This window comes from Lissotriton helveticus, chromosome 6, assembly GCF_964261635.1.
Source record: "Lissotriton helveticus chromosome 6, aLisHel1.1, whole genome shotgun sequence".
Taxonomy (NCBI): Eukaryota; Metazoa; Chordata; class Amphibia; order Caudata; family Salamandridae; genus Lissotriton; species Lissotriton helveticus.
The window spans coordinates 592,289,839-592,311,192 of NC_136067.1; the positions used below are offsets into that span (position 1 = coordinate 592,289,839).

The 21,354-nt window shown below is 45.5% G+C and overlaps 1 protein-coding gene across 7 annotated transcripts in view; it reads left to right on the top strand.

Moving 5' to 3' along the window:
- The window catches only part of RIMS1 (regulating synaptic membrane exocytosis 1), a 2,308,950-nt gene that overhangs the window by 1,053,487 nt on the left and 1,234,109 nt on the right, over window positions 1-21,354 (top strand). For all 7 annotated transcript variants that reach the window (XM_078648052.1, XM_078648043.1, XM_078648046.1 and 4 more), the window contains exon 9: window positions 6,632-6,755. In XM_078648052.1, the coding sequence (XP_078504178.1) occupies window positions 6,632-6,755 (124 nt within the window). The remainder of the gene's footprint in view (window positions 1-6,631; window positions 6,756-21,354) is intronic.

The window sequence follows — 21,354 nt, forward strand, 5'->3', positions numbered from 1 at the left end:
CATGTCGCAATTGTGATCGGCATTAGAGCACTAATGGGTGAACAGCCCTCCCCCTACCTCTGATGTGACCCGCAACAGCCCCTCCCCAAGCCACCCCAACTGAAAGACGTAGGGATCTAGTCAAGTGTCAATGTCTATCAGCACACACTCCACATATGCAGTCCTAAAAAAGCCGCCATCACAACCCACCCCATCCCATCCTAAAACCCCTAGAAGGAAAGGAACAGAGAAATAATGATAACAAAAGTAAACGTCATTTCCAGTCTCGCCACGGGGTCAGAAGGGCCCCGTGGAGACCATGAGGGACTACGGGCCCGAGGGCCCGGTCCACACCCGCTCCAGCGAGCAGCCAAGTTAGAAGCAGTGAAGGGTTGTGATTGAGACCATAGTGGACGAAGGAGAGCCAAAGATTGGGCCCAGACTACTTCCAAGGATCGCTGGAAATCGAGCTCAGCTCCCAACAAAATCAATAGCTGGATTACAAACCCTTATACGTGACCCATGTCAGTGAGTGATCAGAGGGCAGCCCCATAAACCTAGTCAGAAGAAAGCACCCTCAATCTTACATATAAGGTCCATTTAGGATATTAGTTGTCTCTCCTGAAGAGTGTTCACGATGACAAAGGCAGGGGCTGCAGCGGGGCTAAGGGTAGCGACAGACCCGCTCACCCGGTAGATGCAGGCCCCTACAGTAGTAGATCAGCAGGTACTAAAGATCACAGTCGGCATCACTGGACAGCAGTGATATGGGAGAACCACCTGGATAGGCAACTGAAGGCAATCACCGTCTCGCCCTCCGCGACCAAGCAGAAGAAGAAGAGGCACCTCCGGGAGACTCTCCATTTTTGCCTGGCGCCGGAGCTTCCTCGGGTGAAGAGATGCCCAGCAGATCAAGACCTTCCTGAAGGTCAGTGACATGGCATCATTTATTCTGGAAATCGAAGCTCAGCCCAAAAGGATAGGTCCACCTATACCTGATTTTTTCGTCTGAGTTTAGAGGTGATGGGCCTGAGAGACTGCCTCCGGGCCAGTGTTGAAGGCACGACATCCTGATAGATGCTACAGGAGTAATTTTGAAAAGCGATGGTGTCCTTGGCCCGTGCTGCCTGGAGGACTGCCTCCTTGGAATGAAATTTGACCAGGATGTCCCGCGGCCGCTTCCTCTCTCCCTGCTGCAAACACCCCACTCGGTGGGCCCTGTCTAATTTTATCTTAAGGGATTGTGGGGACAGGATCTCGGAGGAGAGACTGGTCACGCTGGCCTCCAGATCTGGTCCCTCAGCGCCTTCCTCCAAATCTCGAATACGTAGCTTCTCCCTCCGAGACCTATTTTCGAGATCCTCCGCCTTAAGTTGCGACTGAAGAAGTTGCTCCTTAAGCGACCGAACATCCTCCCGCAGCTCGGCAGCAAGATGCTCATTATCCTGATGATGCGTTTCGAGGTCGAGGACCCTAGTGCCCACAGAGTCCACATCTTGTTGTAAGGAGGATAAGCGGTCCGTCAAATCAGATCGCAGCTGATCAATGGAGGACTTGATGTCTTGGCCGATGTCTTTACGGAGGTCGGATTTGAAATCTTTAAACATGGATAACAGTTCAGACTTTGTGAGGGCCATCGTCGCAGTGCCTGCTTCCCCCCTCAGTGACATTCGCTTATCAACGGTGGAGAAGAAATCCGAGAATTTAATAGGAGTCTCGGCCGTCAATTTTTTCGGCGGCATAAGGCGTCACCCACTGATATGCGGGAATAAGCTAGAGTCGGGAAATCCGCGACCAAGGCCATGACAACTTGAAGTGGCGGCCAGAGAGTCAGCCTACTACACAAGGGCGTTGCTTCAGAATGAACGCCGGGGGACCCACCTCCAGTATTTTAGCTCGTTAAGCCCCAAGGCCTTAGGGTTGCTTCACTGTCTCCGAAGGTCGGGAGGGCCGAGTGCATTGGCCGGACGTTGGCACCGAGTCATAGGGCCCCCAGGTGTGATAAGATCTGGGCTGCCGGTCCTTCCCATTCGTAGGCCATCACTGCCCTGCTCTCAGCAAAACATTTTAAGGCAGAGGGCCTGCAACAGAAACCAGGCACAAGCACCTCTCAGTAGTTAGCCCAGCAGGCAGGGGTGAGGGCGCGGTCTTCCGGAATGAAGTGGCGGCCCAGGGACGTAACTCCAAAGAGAGCGAAGGGCAGCAGGGCTCCGTAAGTCACACGGCGACCCCCTCATCAGATGTAGGCCTGGGGGTCCCCAGTCCGGTAGATAAATTGATGCTGCACATGAGGGGGACAGGCTCCCTGCGGCGCCAGGGGTCGGCGGCAGCCACTAGCACCAGTGGTCAAGTCAGGTAGAGATGGGCAGTTTCCTCCTAAAGTGGCCCTTACATTATGCCCTCAGCGCAGCAACATGTCCGTCCAAGAGAGGCAGGGGGAGCCGCATGATCCCGCGATCTTGATTGCAATAGGGCGCCAACGGCTTGATCTAACATGCCGCGGCCGCCATTTTAGGGTCAGGCACGCTCTGGACACAGAGCACAGTCCAGCCGTGTCCACTCGTCTAACGAACTCCATGCTGCAGTTCACCTTCCAGACAGGACCCCGGGCGCAGGAAGAACACACAACCAGCCAGGTAGGGCTGATGCAGTACGGAGTCGGGCAATCCCGGGGCTCACGCCGCCATGTTAGCTCTGGCTAGAAGCTCGCTCTGCGGGGCCGCAGTATCCCACCGGCTGAGCCCCACAATGTAATGCCTCAGGACACTCTTCTTTCCGATCAGGCCACCATCCGGAAAGACTGCCCTCCACGTGCGGTGTCTCAGGATCGCCAATTCAGCCCAAATTCTCCCCAGGAGCAGTGCGTGGACCGGGAGCCCAAACAGTCTACGAGTCTACGTCCGTTCGGCCATCTTGCCCGGCCTCGCCCCCTCCACTGACCTCATTTTTGCTAGTATTAGTACTCTGCACATTTTGGCACTGCTAACCAGTGCTAAAGTGCTTGTGCTCTCTCCCATAAACATTGCAGTAATGATTCATCCCCAATCTGCATATTTTATTTACTTATAAGTGCCTAGTAAAGTGGTAATACGTGTACACAGGGCCTGTAAATTGAATGCTACTAGTGGGCCTGTAGCTCTGATTGTTCCACCCACTTAAGTAGCCCTTTAACCATGTCTCAGGTCTGCCATTGCTGAGCCTGTTTGCAGCTTACACTGCCATGTGGACCTGACAAAATAAACCTTTTGCCAGGCCCAAACTTTTGCCTTTTTATATGTATAAGTCACCTCTAAAGTAGTCCCTGGACAACCCAGAGGGCAAGGTGTAATGTATTTAAAAGACAGGGTATCTACTTTTAAGTTTTACATGTCCTGGTAGTGAAAAACTCTCAAATTCGTTTTACACCACTGCAAGGCCACACTCTACATAGGATAACATTGGAATGACCGTATTACATTTTATAAGCATAATTTCCAATTGAAAAGAGATGAACCCTTCAAAACTGGCGTCTTGGGAATCACAATTTTAAATCCAGACTTATTGGGAAGTAGGATTTTAAATTGCAATTCTGAAAAGGGCACTTTAAGAAAGTTACCTTTTTCATGCTTTAGACATTTGCTGCCCGGAGCCTGTCTCTGATCACATGACTGGGTGTGGTTGGCAATTGCGCTTTGTGCAATGCTCCTAGGCAGCCACACACAATGTTACCATAGGTGTGTCTCAAGGGTCCATCTTTGGCAGGATGGGAGGGAGGAGCTGGACACGGCCTCACGTGCACCTGAGTAGACTGTGTGGGGCCACACACAAAGTGCTGCATACCCCACTGTAGTGAGTCTGGAGCCAAGGTAGTAAGGGAGGACATCAGTGCACATCAAAGGCACTACTGGGTATAAATACTGGACCTCAAACACCACCACTTCAGTACACTTCTGGACCTGTGGATACTCTGCCAGGAAGAGGGACTACTGGGCTGCTGAAGGACTACCACTCTGCTGTGGCACTTTTTCTTAATAAAAACTTTAAACTTCAATTACTCCAGTTTTAGGGATTGTATTTTTGTCGTTTATGTCTTGTTTTTTTTAATTAAACTAATTCTATTTTTCTAATATGGTGTCGGATCCTTTGGTGTGGTGTTTTTACTGTTTTACTTTTTGAAGTGGTGCAAAAATACTTTACACATTGCCTCTAAGTTAAGCCTGACTGCTCTGTGTCAAGCTACAAGAGGGTGAGCACAGTTTAATTTAGGGTTTTCCTGCCTCTTATCCTAACTAGGATTGTGGTTGCTGCATAACCAGCGCTCATACCCAAGTTAACTAGTAACTTTGGGGCATATTATCAAGAACGGTGTTAAAGGAAACTGCCGCTAAAGCAGCGATAATGGGCTTGATAACATGCCCTTGAGAATTCCAATAGAAGCCCATGTTCTCACAGGAACATGGGCTTCTATGGGTATTCACAAGGGCATCTTATCAGGGCCCATTACCACCGCTGTAGCGGCAGTTTCCTGCCACTAAACCGGCGATAATTTTAACGCCGTTTCTTGATAATAGGCCCCCGCAATTTCTAACCGGAGCCATACGTAACATGCCCCTTCTTGCAGGTTCTTTCATCTCTGACGTCTCCCTATGTCACTGTTCTCCTATCTTTCTTTTCCTACTGACTTCGTTTTCTGATTTTCATTCTCTTCCTCTTGTTCAAAGTATGACAATTAAAAAAAGTTCCTGGTCTCACAAGTGAATTCTAGTGGCCACTTATTGCAACCACCTGCACAAATGAAGCATCACATTTTCAGTCTGCATCATTTGCCTTTTTCAGAACTTCCTTTGAATAAAAAAGTTTGTGTGAGGAAACTTTCCATTTCCCACCTAACTGCTAAGCTTTGGAGCAGGATTCCTCTGCATCTACGCATTCTGGCGAATCATTCTATCTTTCTTTAGCACCTGAAAATCTGGTTACAGTTGATACTAACTGCTTATACTTTTACTTCTGTTTGTTACTGCATTTCGCAAGTAATTTTTTAGGTCGCAGACTCACTTTATTATCTCCTTGTCCTTCATTGATTGAATCTAGTATTCATTCCTAACCATAAACAAGCCTTGTGGAGTACAATCAATACATATGTTGGCATGTGTGATTATGTATTATGACACACATGCACATTATGACATGCATAATTTGTCCATGTGTTAGACAGGGATATACATGAATACATAAAAAGTTGAAATCTACAAAACCTACCTACGTAAGGCAAGAGTCCGCTTACCTGTCTTTCTCCTTACTCCAGTAAATCTGTCTTTGCTTTTCTTCTAGGCATTCCATTATTCCATTATTCAGGATAATCAATGATTTGCCACATCTGTGCTGAAAAGTCATTAACATTTTTTTCCCACATGAATGTGATCATGCACATTTCTAGGTTACTTAGAGGGGTTTTTAGCCAGCTTCCTTCATCCATTGGTCTATTATTTTGTCATACCAATTTTTTCTTCCACCCACTACAGTAAATGGCAGGGGGAAGTGGTTCAACACACTTTGGGAATTGGCTAACATCATTGTGAGTGAGAGAATGCTGGCCATTTTACAAGCAGCACATCCATAATCAAAGCAGTTCTCTTCAGTGCCAAACACTACTATGGCAATGTGTGTTTTTTTGTTCTCGAGGACCCAACAGCTTCCCCAACAATAAAAGTTTTGCGAAAACCCATGACAAAACAAAAAACATTTTCAAAGTAAAAAAGGCTCGCAGCCAATACCTGGCCTAGTGACCTTGCAAAAGCGTGTTCATTATTTAAATTGAAACATATTCAAGTGTGTTTTCCTAATCCATCAGACATCTGGCTTTTTGAAAGGCCCAAGCTTTACTGCAAAATGGGTCCTGCTACAACCCAAAAAACAAAGCCTTTATAACCTAAGTATATTAGACCTCATTGTTGCACTCACAGCAAAACGTCCTACAATCCACATGGTTATCCACAAGCTGCCACTTTCCATACCCTCAGAAACAGCCCTCAGCATAACACATGTAGGTGTCAATTCTTCAGTCCTATGCCAGTAGATCATCTGACTTATCTTTAGGAAATCAGTTTGTCTCATTCACAATTTATGATCCTGTGCAACACCAATAGTTTTCTCCATGTGCCATTAAAGGTACCGTTTGTGGAACTATTTAGGCAGCAGAATCAAAGTAGTGTACCTGAATTTCATTTCATGGGCCTCGGTACTTATGAGAGCTCCTGTCCGTATGTCAGACGTGATGCTTATTTTCTGTTTACAAGATATAAGAATGCCATTTCCCCTCTCCTTTTTTAGAGCTTTCATGCCATGCTCATGACCATTCATGCAAATGTTTTTACCCTAGTATTGACTGAGTTCCAGAAATCCCAGGAATAAAATATTTAAATATTGGGAGATGTTAGCATATCTCAAAAGCGGTTTGCTGAAGAACCTCTGATAAAATATGTGTTTGTCTATTTATAATGCCCTAATCACACAGGACAGTGATACGGCACCTAAAACGAGGAGTGCAAGTAGCAGTGCAACTATTATAACGATGTACAATGTACTTTTCTAAGACACTTGTGTTGCATTAAGACCACTGATTGTTACCATGTTAGTATACTGAACTCCCCTGTGCTATTTTCTTCAATTTAAGGTGACGAAGTGTTAGAGTGGAATGGAAAAACACTGCCCGGGGCAACAAATGAAGATGTTTACAATATAATCTTAGAATCCAAATCCGAATCTCAAGTGGAAATTATTGTTTCTAGGCCTATTGGGTGAGTTTTATTACAATATATATATATGGAAATTTACTAAACTGTGCATACGCAAGTTACATGGTTAATTCATTGTGATGTCCTGTTCTTTAAAGAGGTCATTCCTCAACTCTTTCCAAATTGCAGCAGTGCTGGGGCAGTCCTGATTAATTCAACATTATTATTCCAGAGTCTGGGTGCATAGATGGAAGCAAAAGTATGGTATGGCCATACCTATATGAGCTGACATTGTTTTGTTCTATTTTTTAGGTCTCGCCTAGCGGTGCAGCGCATGCGCTGTCGCTCGGCGAGCCCTAAAGTGAGAGAGTAGATTTCAGAAGGGGACTTTTCATTGGGTCGCGTCAGTGTTTAGGCTAAACGCTGACTTCCCATTGAAAATGATGCTTTTGGGCCACTGCCCTTTCCCCCTTTTTGGACGGCCCAACCCAACTGGATTGTCTGCTTCACGGCTGTCTTGAAGCAACTTCTTATCTTTAGGGGGGGCATCTGTTTCTAATTAGCATGGCCGCGCTAAGGCCATGCTAATTAGAAACAGATGCCCCCCCCCCTAAAGATAAGAAAGTCTGCAGGCACTACCTTTTAGTTTGCAGAGTGGCTCTCAAGCGATGTATATATACTCGTATAATTTGAAAACTCAATTTAAAGGTACTTAGTGTAATACATACACACACTTTTGTGACTCACTGCAGGCAAAAACCTTTCCTTGGAATTTAGAAGACATTGCTTTGAAGCAGGGGGCTGACGTGCTGAACTAACAACTTCAAACATATTAAACAAACTCTGCTCACTGTGGCAGATAATGTGTTTCCAGCATTTGGGCTGGACACGGGAACACTGAACCGGAAGGGCTGGGGTGTGCAACCCACACTTCCAACTATCGCACCTAGTGAACTTTCCCAGTTTAAGCCACCGTGTGACAATATACCAATGTGAAATAAGTTTTCCCGCATTTGGAGATAATGCTCACTTTAATGATGCCAATCCAATACTGTAAAATTATGCGGCATATACAAATGTACATTTTATAAAACAAAAAAAGCCACGACAGTTGTGTTAATAAGAAACCGCACAACGCTGCACCTTTGTGAACTTTAGTAAAGTTTGCGATACTATGTGAAAGTCTGTGGCAGGAACTGTACTTCAAGCACTTGGAAAGGGGAGGGGGTCAGGACACGGAAAATTAATCTATTACTGAGCTGGGCGCACATCCGGCGCTTATCCCAATTACCCCAAAGCAGGCCTGCTCCCTGCCTTCCTGGAAGGGTGCCCCCTACCTGTCCCCACTGCCAGGGTGCTGCAGGCGCCGAGTGACCTCTCTAAAGAATTCCCACTTGGCTAAGAAAGGGGTAACATAGGGGGCATGCCGACTGGCGGCCGGGGTCAGCTCACAATGGACCTGTGGGGGAGGGGGTGCAGGGTGTCTGGCTGTGCCCGGGCAGGTCCTCTGTCTTCTGGGTGTGTTTACTTCTGGAGTCTGGCTGAGTTCCTCGGAAGAGGGGGAGGGAGCTACTCCCACACCCTGCAGCAGAGGAAGGGAGGGTCAGGCTCCGAATGCTGGGAAAAGGGAATGACTCATGGCCCCTGCACGGTAAAAAGGCTCTTGGTAAACTCTTCCTTAAAGGGTTGCTTGCTGTTGTGACAGCATTCTAAGCCCGCGCTTCCTGGGCCCTGACCCGGATGAGAAAGGTCATAATTTGTCTGGGCCAGAGTCTAAGTCTGACTTCATCAACTGTACATGTATTCTTAAAATCTAGCAGCAGACCCGGCTTAATGGTCCTATGACAGGGCAGACTGGACCTAATACAGCCCCTTCATCAATTGAACCATGTTATGTTACGCTTTATTTATTTATTTATTTTAGACACCGTTTTTTATTTTGACCAATTGCAGGATCTCTCAGCACTTTTCGGTTCAAATCTGACATGAGATGAGGGGTGAGTGGGTGTAAGTAAAATGTCTTCCAAAGGGGTGTCCATAGACAAGCCCGTCAACCAATGTAAAACGATGTATTGGGCGGGCAGCTCTTTACCAACCACTCTTTATTGTAGAGAGCTGTCCGGCCTCTACTGAACAGCCATGCATTACAAATTACACCTCGCGAAGATGGTTCGAGGGAGGATGTTTGGACTGATGCTGGGGGAGGCACACTGCGAGAGGAGCGAGGGCTGCTGCTGAAGTCGCCCTTTACACATCTGGAATGGGGTGCACTACCAGCGTGGTCCTCTTCAAAGGCATCCGGACCATGTTCGAGAGGAACTGTGCCCACATTTGCAAGCTGCAGGGCGACAGCAATGCCCTGGAGTACACGGCGCACGGTCTGGCGAAGGAGGACTTGCCGCTGATCCATTCTGCGCTGGTAAATGCATCTTCTTTTCAATACACTAGGTGTGACATGCCATATGTGTGCGTGTGTGTGTATCAGTAGAAGTGCAGATAGTCAATAGCAATATCATAATTAAACATTAACAGGTTTCTTGCATATCTTATTGAGTGCTTTACGGATGAACATTTAAATTATTATAAATCCTGGATTTTTCGTGGTCTCTGAAATTTTAAATTTCAACCCTGCAGCTCTCACCTGCACAGCCCCATCCCTACTTACGAGATATGGTTAGTAACGGACATGCGCTATGCAATGCAATAGGTGTTGCTTTTGATATTGTAAATAACAATGGTTTTTAATTTTTTTAAAGGTATTGCAATTTACAATGCCAATAGCTCTAAAATTCGCAGTTACAAGACCTATTGCATTGTAAATGCTTGTTTCAAGGAAGAGCTCAGTATAGTGTGAATCTAAGGATTTAAATAAAGGATTACCAGGCAAAGATGTTAAGGAATTAGATGGGTTCTATCCATTATGTGACGTGTTTGTCAATGTGACACAGGTTATATGTTGTGCATAGTTTTTTCATATTTATTTATCTCCATTTTGTGAATTGCCTGTCAATGTGACACAACTGGCATGTTGTGTATAGTTATTTTTATAAAGTGTACATTGTTTTTTAAACCATTCAGACGTTTGAATCAAGTTCCATAATGTTCTGAAATCTCAATCATTTCACAAAATAGCTTTAGTAAATAGAATACAGATTGAATTACTTCTTACTGACCGCAATTTATAAGTAATTAGATTGGTTGTATTATCAGCGTAAGTGCACAGTCTACAACATTTGTGTGTATATTCTCAACATGAGATAAAGATCAGAAAAATGGAATACCACATGGCGTATGGTTTCCCTCCTTTCCCTACACAATCTACCCAAGCATTTTCAAGTGATGTTAAATATTATTTGTAAAGTACAAAAGAAGAAAGATGGAAGCTAAGAAGGCTGTTTACAACGTTTATAAGTATGTTTAACATTTTTCTTGAATAACAAATGTGAAGGAGTTGCTTTCAGGAGGAGAGGGAGACTGTTCCAAACTCTGGTTGCTATTACAGCAAAGGAAGTGTCTCCCTAAAGAGCTTTCTTACAGTGGTACAATAAGAACCTTGGCATTGCAGAAGAGGGTCAAGTAGGAGAATATTGAGCCAAAAAAAGCAGTAAACTTCTATTTAAGGAATTGTAAACCACACATTACGGCTTGAACTGAATTATTTTCTGGACAGGGAGCCAATGTAATTTATCAATGAGTGTGTATAGTACACTATCAGCAGTCTAGTGTTTCAAGAATGTTCTCTATATTGTGTTCTATGAATTGGTTTGAGTTGAGGGTTCTCTTCCAAGTCAGTTTTTTGTTCTGACCAGCTTGGAAGTGTCTGCTCTCGCCTTGTCTCTGCTTTGATTAAGGGACTCAAGCTTACCTATGTTCCAGTGTCCAGATTATTTACCACTTTTTGGCGACGATCTTGTGCAGAACTCGGATACCCTTGTTTTCGTGCTCCATAACCAAAGTTGGAAGAATTGGTTATTTTGAAGGCAACTTCAAGGTGAGACAAGTATGCGGTGAGAGCGGGCAGCAACGATCCTTGCCAAGAGTGAGTTGTTTCCTTTTCTTGTTCCACTCAGCATCCTGAGTACCAAGAATATTGAGGAAATTCCGGATTAGCGCTACCTTCGTGACGTGTTCTTTTTTTCGAGTGTCCTTCGCAGGATGCTGTACCTTTATGTAGAGTGATGGTTCTCACAGCAGGTAGCACTGGAGTGGTCTCCAAACTGGAGCACCCACAACATGGTATAATGAAGTGTGACGTTTCTGTACCTGGACGTCATCAGCCTCCCTGAAGCAGTAATCATGGCTAGATAAAAGGGCAGGCTTGACATAGAAACTTCCTCACCTTGCATAACTGAAACTGTAGACCAATCATTTAGCCCTAAAATAAAACAAATCACTAGTGCTCAGGAAGAACTAACCAGCTTCCCCTTGTTTACAAAAGTCTTTATTGAATTTCTAAAGGTAAAATTATCCCCATCTCCCTCTCTTCAGAGTCTGGATCTTCACCCTACAGCCACAGGACTGCAGGCTAAACACAGTCTGTGGCAGCCGGTAATTTGAGCGGGGTTGTGGGTGGACACTAATGCACACTCACCCATCTACATTCAGACTCACTCACACCATAAATTCAAAAGTGCACATATACACCCACTATTCACAAGCACATTCACACACCCGTTCACAACATTCAAGCACAAATACACATACATTCACTCTTACACAAGTGCCCAACATAAAAAAAATCTACTGGGTCGGTGGCAGTGATATTAAGTGGTGGGAGGGAAGCCGTGATGGTTCCAGGATGATTGGGACTACTGCCTCCTCTCATTGGCTGACCCCATTCTGTGGTGAGGCCTCACTGATGGACCGTCAGCCCTGGGTGCATCAGGGCTTAAAAATTATGCACCCATGTTCGAGTCTGTGACACGGCCCTTGTCATGAGGGCGAAGACCTCCAACCTCTTTTCCAGGCTGAAGGGGTCATGCCCACAGGGCGTTGAAATCTTTAGCCCAGCAAATATTGTCTCAGGCAGCCAGATGCCTGCACATTTAGCTCATGTACAGTGACTGGCTGTCTGGCCCAAATCATGAAGAGTTTCTGTCAGGCTGACTTTTGCTCAGCTTCACAGATGTTTATGTTTTCAAAAAGGTGGGGGTGCAGGACGTTTCTGCCCTTAATGACGGTTTGCACTTGTACACATCTACTGTCTGGAGAAGCTGTCTTCTACCTCCATGTTGTGCCATGCGAATCTAGAGACATCTAAAATGAATTTCACGTATTTCATACTCAGACTCGAACACAGAGCCCTACTACTGCTCATTTGTTACACACATACTACACTTGCACATGCACCTGGCATACACACAGCATGTCAGTGCCAGGTCCTGAGCATTCATTTAATAGTGGAATGTTACACAACTGGGGCCTGTAGGCAACACTCTCAATTGCAGAAAAAAATGGTCTGGAGACACTATGAATTTCAAAACATGCCTTATGTGCTATACCCATAATAGGGACAGTAGTTCTCCATCCAATATGAGGGCATGCTTGGCATGCATGCAGGACTGGTCAAAGGCATCTCCTAAAACACACAAGGGGATTTGAGGTTGCTTGCAATAAGTCTAACCACTGACAATCGCTCAAGTAGCACTCCAACCCAACATTCTTTTCCTCACCATGGCACCTCAGTTTGCCTCACCCATATGCAAATAAGTCTTGACTCTGCTCCTCCTAGGAACAGTCCAGCCTGAACTGCCAAGCCAGGTCCTCCCTGAACCAGAACACAAGCAACCCAGGACCGGTCTTGGGCTAGTCATAGGGTCATCAGCCGGATACAGCTTGGTTCCAGTGACACAGTGTGCATGGGGCCCATGTCTGGGTATACCCATGCCGCTAGAGGCGGTACATGAAACACACAAAAGGCGATGGGAGGCTACATGCAATAAGGTTCCATAGGAAAAAGATTTTTGGATTTGTTTTTAACTCTGGTGCTGTAGACAAATCTTTATGAAACTTTCCAAAAGAAATGTTTTCTTCACCGCACCTCCCTCCTGGAAAGTATCCTGTTGATTTGTTGACTGGGTACAGAGAAAAAAAGGGGGTGGGGGTCCAAAAACGCATTTTTAGCCGTTCTGTTATCAATCTGGAAATTAGACATAGCCACAGCCCAGATGTCTGAACAGAAATACAGCAAGTTTGACAAGAAAGCAAGATATTGATTAGGAAAATGTGCTTTCTGTGATTAGGTGTAAGTTCTTTCAGTAGTTTTTGAAACATTAAGGTTGAAAAACATAATATATTCCATGCTGCGGAGGATCTATGGAGCCAAAAAGGTCTTGAGATAAGATCTGATTGGCTGCCACCACATCACCAAAGATGTATTTCAGGACTTAGGGACTTTATCCTACCCTTTTAGGCCTTGCAGGCCAAAAACAACTTTGTAAACAAATCAGACTGCCGAGAATCCATGGGTTCTAGCACCAATTAAAAAGTAAAAAAGTGGCAGTCTTCCCCTTTTTTATATAACCACCAAGGTGGGCATGATATTTTTATGGTGAGCCACCCCTCTCTGAGCCTTCATTAGGCCCTGGGAACCCCATCCCCCAGTGCTGATGTTTTATAAATGGGGAGGGGGGAGCACCCCTCTTCCCAGAGCTATGATATGGTCCCGGGGACCCCTTCCTTCAGCTTGGGGAAGGTGTTCCGGGAAGCCAAACCCTCATGGGATGCTGTCTTTTACCTCCCCAAGAGTACTGGCAGGGTAATGTGCTCCTATCCAGCGGGAGCAGAAAGGCTGCCCCCACAGGGTGGGAGAACAAACGTTTTCCCTTCCACATTCTCGGGCAGGAAAACAAAGAATTACTCCAGCCCAGTCGGAGCAAAAGAAATGGTGCACCACCAAGGTGGGAGCTATGCCAGCTCCTGCAAGCGCCTGTGATGGGTGCTGGCAGGGGTGCTGATAGGGCTGCTGGGGCCTTGGGGCTCCCCTTGCAGTTTCTAATATAACAAATGCTGTGGGGTGTCCAGGAGGGCACAGGGGAATCCCATGGAAAAAAAAATAAGAGTGTCTCAGGGTATAGTGACGTAAAGCCGCTAAGTAGGCCCCTTCTCCATCTTAGGTAATTGGAGTGACCATTTGTTCCCAATTTATGCAGAATGGTTGTCATGTCCGCCATTGATGTAGATGTCGGACCTTATCATTCCAAGAACTGCTAAAGTGTCAAGTCATTCAAACAATGACACAGATATGACACCTGATACGACATCAGTCTGTGACAAGTGTCTAGTTATCACAATGTTAAGAGAAAATAAGAGAAAACACAGACATATAGTAAAAACTGTGTAGGCAGAATTGTTAGTCAGTCATAGTTTATTGTATGATTAATTAAAATCTTTACAATTCCCCCCCATAATGAATAAAAAACATGTAAGAGAAATGTCGTTACATTTACAATTAAAACACAAATGACATTAACGCAATCCCATTAGTTATTTGACAAAGTGCAAGTGCTTCAAAATGTTAAAAACACGTTCGTTGGGGTTCCGGATTACAAAATCATTTTCCTAGCTAGAACCCTGATAGAGCTTTAACTTATTTGGTGTAGTCTCTCCCGCTCTACCAAACGAAAAGCACAAAAGACAGACTATCAGTTAGGCGGCACATTATGACATCATAATGGGTGCAACAATTTTAAATTCGAACAGCCTAATTAAAAAAAAGATTTGAGGACCCTAAAAGGAGGCTGTTCTTTTTGATAATGCACGAGTTCTCAGGAGTATGATATTTTAGTCCATCTATTAGAAGCCTACAACTAAACAGGGTCTCTTAATAATTTTGCATTCTGTCCATTTGTTACAGTAGTGGGTCAGCTGTGGCCTTGCAGCACAAATCGTGCTTGTTTAATACTCGCCATCGGCTTGCCATAAGAGTCTTCTGACCGTTGTCATGTATTTGACCCCCCCGGCAGGCCAAGATACTGGAAGTGCCCTCCAACCAGGATATCACCGCTTGCCTGAACGAACGAATGTTCAAATCATTAAATATGTATTTTAAGTACTGTATCCTCTGGTCCGTGACTGCTGGGCAAACACATAATAAGTGGGTTCAATATTCTGCTTGAAAACCACATAATCGACAGTTTGCGGTTTGGAAGGACTTTTTCCACGATGGATGCAGGTCTTTTGAATCATGCAAAACCATTCGGTAATGTATGTAGCTCTTTTTTAACTGCAAGCTGAAGTGAGCGGATAGATATGCTTGTGGCTTTAAGGATCTATAAGAATTGATGACGGTCCACCCGTGCCGGCGCTTGGTAATTGCTTTTTTGTCTACCAGCAGAGATTTCTTTTTAGCTGCATCATTAGCAGCTTTACTGAAGCTTGCTCTCTCGACCCCGTTTTACCATGCTGTTTGTAATTCCAACTCAGCCAGTGAGATTCTCAGGTAACTTCCCCAGGAATTCGGTATTTTGAGGTTCATCTGGTACTTGATTTCATCCCAGCATAATCTATTCATGGTATCTTGATTAGAAAAGCGGAATTTGTGACAAAGTTTAACAAAGCCACTCATGCCCCGAAATTTCTGATTCTGGAGGCCGTATTCCAGTCAGACCTGACCTGGGGAGGCAGACTTTGGCAGGTCAAAGACAGCCTTATAAATCCTTGTCTAAAGTTCATTGAATAAAACAGCATAACTTTTAACAGATGAGTATAGTTCGGGCAGTCCAGTTTTTTGCGTAGTAGTCTGTATGCATAAATTAACGATTGTGCTTTAGCTTTTATGGCCAGTTTATGCTCCTTATGTGTTGCGCCCTGCCCGATTGTTACGCCGAGATATTTGTAGAAGCCTTGCTCTTCCACGATTGCCCCTTTCACCGACCATTTAAACTTGGTTATTTTGGAATCCACTAAACGAACAATTTTTGGTTTTTCTTTGTTTAGTTCCAATTTTTCCTGATCCAAGTAGGTTACTAGGCTGTTTATTGATCTTTGTAATCCAATAGGGGTTTGGCTCAACAAAACAATGTCGTCAGCATACTGTAAAACGGAAACTAACTCATTAGCCATATTCGGCGGGTGGCAATCGGCTTTTTGCTGTGTGCGTCGTAATGTCTGAAAGGAACAAATTAAATAGGCTAGGTGCTAGAACGCAGCCTTGTTTCAAACCTTGCTGCGTATGGATACTTGCGGTTGTACTACACCCGTTGCCCAGCTTTACTCTTGCCCAGGTATCAGTGTATAGGGCGATTATAGCGTTGAGCATTGTACTAGGCAATCCCCATACCTTGATTTTCTTCCAAAGACTCCTCCTACTTACTCGGTCGAAGGCGGATTTTATATCCACAAAACATGCAAACAGCCGGGTTTTCTTTTTTAGCGCTTTTTCAGTTAAGAGTTCTAGAATGGCCAAGTTAGTTAGGGAGCCCATGCCTTGCCTAAAGCCCGTCTGGAACTTGGGAATTATGTTCTTCTCATCCATCCAATCTTGGAGCTGGACTAACAGACAGGAAGCATAAAGCTTGACCTCTACATATATCAGGGAGATCAGTCTGTAGTTTCCGGCTTGCGGTGATCTCCCTTTTTAGGTCTCGGCTACCGTAGGCTGCGCTTGCGCAATCTCGCTGGCGAGATTTTATGTTTCTAGTAGTGGGGCTTAAACCGGCCCCTCTTCTCCATTGGCTGGCTTCCTAAATGGCGGCCAGACATTGGAGAAGAGGTTTATCTTTCAATTTGAGCCCCGTCTTTTTCGGATTTGGGGGGCGTGTTTTTCAGTCCTTTCTCTAAGTGACATCCTCAGTCCAAAACACGCCCCCCATCACGCTGCCTGCATGCCCAAGTCGGCTCTCTGATTAGTTGACAACTACCAAATAAACACTACCATTGGTGTTCCTTATTAACCAATCAGAAGGCCGACTGGCGCATGCTGTCTATGCGTCCCTGTGTGGAAGACTTGCTGCTGGTGATGTTCCGTTGGGGGTATGCTAATTTGGGCCTCTTGGCCGTCCGGCCATGTAAATCTCTCCCGGGTACCGTTCCGCTTCGTTTATTAGGAACTCCGGGGAAAGAGCAAGCCTATAGGCAGGCGCGTTTGGTGGCGGGAGCGAGTGCGGAGCAGTTGCTCCCGCGGCCCGCTCCAGGAGGGCTCACGTCCGACCCGCTTCTCCCACAGTAGGCCGCAGAGACAGGGGCTCAATTTTGATTTTGCACCGCCGCTCAGTGCGTGGTCTGGGTGAGGGGTGGGAGCCTCTTGTAAGTCCTCCCCCGCCACCCCAGCACACTGTTCCTCACCTTCGCCGCCGGAGGGCTCAGCGCGGCCCTACCCTGCTCTGCACTCTCTCTGAAGGCCCCCAGGCCAGGGACTTCGATCAGGCAGCTCCCGACGGGAGAGCTATTGGTGGTTGGTTCTCGCCGCAGCCTGCACACTTCACCTCAGCACCCGGTGAGTTCACTCCAGCGCCGATCAGGAAAGGGCCTCAGGGGCAGAAGGCATTGCAAGCTGTGTCCAGTCAGTATGGTCAGTGAAGGAGGTCTTGGTCATTTACGTTCTTGACCGCCAGAGCTGTTCGTTATGGGCCGCCATTTTGATGTCTCCTGGGCCGCTCCGAGTGGGGTGCCTCACTAGGCTTCAATTCCTGTTGTTTTGCTACAAAAGTGGTGCCGCAGATGGGGACCGGTATAAGAGACGTTCCCTGATGTTTGGAGGAAATCTCTGGTGTTTTGGGCGGATTTCATGGCGAGGGCTATGGAGCGACCATTTCCCTTGGCCGCTAGCCACGCCCCCCTATAGTGTTTAAAGTTTTTCCTTTCAGACTAGACGTTTTGGAAAATACGTTTTTCTTATGTAGGACCTCGTGCAACAAGCAGGGGAAAGACTACTTAAGTCACCCATCCTCTTATAGCCAGAAGTGGTTTTCCTTCTTTGTTAGTGCCCTCTTATGACGTTATGCCCAGTCCTCTTTCTCTGTTTCTTGTTTGAGCGGTGGAGAGGAGGATGTATCCAAACTCCCCGAAGCTGGGCCGTGCACCCTACCCTGCGGCGGTCGGTGACTTTCTGGGTAAAATGACCCCTGTCGCTGGGCTATGCCATCCTCGCCCAGCACCAGCAACAGCTCATGGAGTTAAAGAACACAAGGTGAGGACCGTCTGGATAAAAAGCGTAAAAGGATAATGGTGTTTGCGGGAAACTGGGTAATATAGAAGGTCTGTGGAGAGTGACTCCATGGGGCTTGGGTGTTGCGAGCCCACAAGAAGGGCTTGGCAAATGAAATTGGATGGCGAGTTCTGGCGTTAGTTTAGGTGGAATGCTGCTGATGAGTGTGATGGGGGTTATGTTACAACTGGACGCGAGAGACCGAGACCTTTTAAAGCTTCACAAACAATAACAAAACTTTGGCTACTCGCCAAAGCATATGTTCATAGCTTTATGATACCATTGAAAAAACTATTACATAATGGTTCATTGTTACATGTTTATTTAGGTGTGTTTTTTGTTAAGAATAGTTTCGCAATTCTTACGGTGTGTTAGAGCCAGACGGAGAAAGATTTTGAGGAGTTAAAACCGGGATTGCCCAGACAATAAAAGTAGGACTAGAGCATTTTAGCTGTGTCAATGTGATTGTTTTGGCCATGTTGTTCAGTGTGGCTCTGTGTGTGTGTGTGGTTGTGTGTGTGTGTGGCTCTGTGTGTGTGTGGCTCTGTGTGTGTGTGTGTGTGGCTCTGTGTGTGTGGCTCTGTGTGTGTGTGTGGCTCTGTGTGTGGCTCTGTGTGTGTGGGTGTGGCTCTGTGAGTGTGGCTCTGTGTGTGTGTGTGTGGCTCTGTGTGTGGCTCTGTGTGTGTGTGTGTGTGGCTCTGTGTGTGGCTCTGTGTGTGTGCGTGAGTGCAAATGCAATAGGTCTCGCATTTGTGAGAGATTAAGCTATTGGCATTGTAAATGACAAGGCGAGACCGTTGCATTGTAAATGCTTGTTAAATATATGATGGATTATGTTCCCTTACCAGGAAACTGGAACGTTGGACTGTGTGTAGGTATCGTTAAAGAGGGGCGTGAGCTGGGAGGACCAGAAATCTGGGTCATTTTTAAAAATTGCGTTGGGAAGGCCATTTGGACCTGTCACTCCCTCGGTCTTGAGTTTTAATATTATACCTCTTAATTGCTTTATGTTGGTCAAGTTATTAAGCTCATTACTGCCTGTCTCTGATCCTATTGCTCTGCCTTCCACGTGTTCCTGAACGGAAGATGATTGTGTATTTTCTTGCTTGAGATGCGACCCGCAACCCCCTTCTGCGCGACCCGCTACTGTATTATTGTACAGGTTTCGCACATGTTGAATCCACATTTCTTCTCCAATTCCCCCTTCTTGTTGCAGTCTTGGACCTAAAGACAATTTGTTCATTATGCCCCAAAAATCACTGCTGTGAGCTTTCTACTTGCGCTCAGTAATTTCGTCCAGATGGTATCCTTATACGCTGTTTTCGCGCTCCTTAGCTTCCTCCTGTAGTTGATCCTTAATTCCTTCAACTTATGTTTCTCGATTTTTCTGCCCATTTTTGCCGCCCGTGATTGTAGTCGCACCTCTCTTGCAATCCCTCTTTTGTGTTCTCTTATCTCATTATTGAACCATGGTTCTCTTTTGGTCACTGTCCTTGATATGCTACACGGGTTGGCTAGAAATCTTTGAACAAGTAACTGGGCCAGCTGTTCCCAAGTTTTTACACGCTCATCTTCTAATTGCGGGCCCAATTTGCCCAAGAATTCCCTAGCTGTCTCCTGTATGGTTTTCGAGGCCACTCCCCGCCATTTTAATTTTCATAAATTGAACTTTTCTGGGTGTTGCATAATGGAATACATTTTTTGTGCAGGCTTTACTTTAATATTCATTCTCAAGATGTGGGGTAGGTGATCGCTTTCAACTCGTGGGGTAATTTTGAATGTGTTGATTTGTGGGAGCAACTTATTGCTGATGATGGTAAAGTCTATGATTGAACAAACTTTTCCGCTCAAGTATGTGGCTACCGCTGGTATATCTCCAGGTGCGTTGCCGTTCAAGATTGTCAGTCCAAGAGTTTCAAGTTCGTTCACTAATATTTGAACCCCCGGTTATCTTGCCTATTACTTTCATTCTGAATTTTGGCTATAAGGTTTCAGTTGAAGTCGCCTGAGAGGACCATTTGGCAATGCTGGTGACTTCTCTGCATTGATTTTATTAAATTCTTTAGAGTAGTGTATTTTCCTTTCTGCTTCCTTCTCTCTGGGTGAATGTAAACGTTGACTAATAAAAGTTGTCTCTTTGATTCTTCAGACGTGTGTTTACCGCATAGTTTGATCACTTGGACCCAGTTAGTCCCCTTATCCAATTCTTCGGTTGACCAGTCCTGTTTTTGTGCAACGTAGATTGATAGGCCCCCTCTAGAGTGCCCAAAAATTGAAAATCTTTCTGCCAGGGAATGGTATTCTAAAAAACCTGGAATTGAAGTTGGAGTCAATTTCCAGGTTTCCTGGAGCAGAATTATGTCTTGTTGAAGAAAGAAGGATAAGGTTTCGTGATCCTGCCCCATGTCTTTAAATCCATGGACATTCCATGAGCAGATCGTTATGCTGGCTGGTCAAACCTCCTCCCTGTTAAGGACCAGCATCCTTTCTCCTGTTGATGTTTTGGTTCTTCATTAGGTATACTTATTGTTTATCAATTTGGGCACCCAAGACCAGTCCCTGTTGTCCAGTAGTCTGCCCTCCGTGTTTGCAGGACTTTCCGTCATGTTAGCCCAGTTCTCGTTAGGAGGCATCGCAGGAGTGTTGGATCGCGCGCCACATATGCATGTTTTGTGGCTTTTCCCCGGTGTAGCTCCCTCTCTTACATTTTTTAGGAGGGGTTGTGGGTACCTTGGACGTTTATGAACCCTCAGCATAATTCCCCAACTCCGTTGAGGACCAAGTTGTCAGAGTTTCTTCGGTGTCTGACCTTGAGGTTTGTTTAAATTCTACGCCAATTAGGTCTTGTGAGGGAATTCCTTTTAGTTCTGGAATTTCTTTGAATAGCCTCAACAAGTTCCCTCGATTCAAGATGTCTTGCCTTCCTTTTGTCGTGTATTCGGGTATGAATGTCAATTTTGATTCGATGCCCTCAGAATAGTTTTTTGTCACTGTTGAAGGATTGTGGGATTTCATCTTTTCCTGATTCGGAAATACTTGTTACTGGGATTTCATTTTTGAATCGTGAGTCTCGCTCGGTAGGGTCTGCGTTTACCACCTCCAATTTAGTTGCCACTGTTCCTACGTTCTTCATTGCTCTTGTCACTGTTGACTCCGGTTCTAGTTCCCAATAATGGAGCTTGCAACTTCGATCCTTTCCAGTTATTGGCAGAATTGATTTCTATTTACCTTATATAATCATTAGGAAATGCTCGGAACATACACCATAATGCAAATAGTCTATGTCAGAAATTCCTGAATTTACTTTAAAAATTCCAGTCCTTGATAAGTGATAGTATAAAGTGTCAGGAGAGGTCCCTTGCCCAGATTATTGCACAAGATACTGCTGCAGATGGTCTTGACTGCTGCCAGTGCACCAGGAAGATGCTAGATCGCACCTGATGAGGATAACGAGCTGAGGCCAGGAGAAAAAACAGTGCTGCATTACATAATTTCCTTTCGCAGGGAACACTGCCT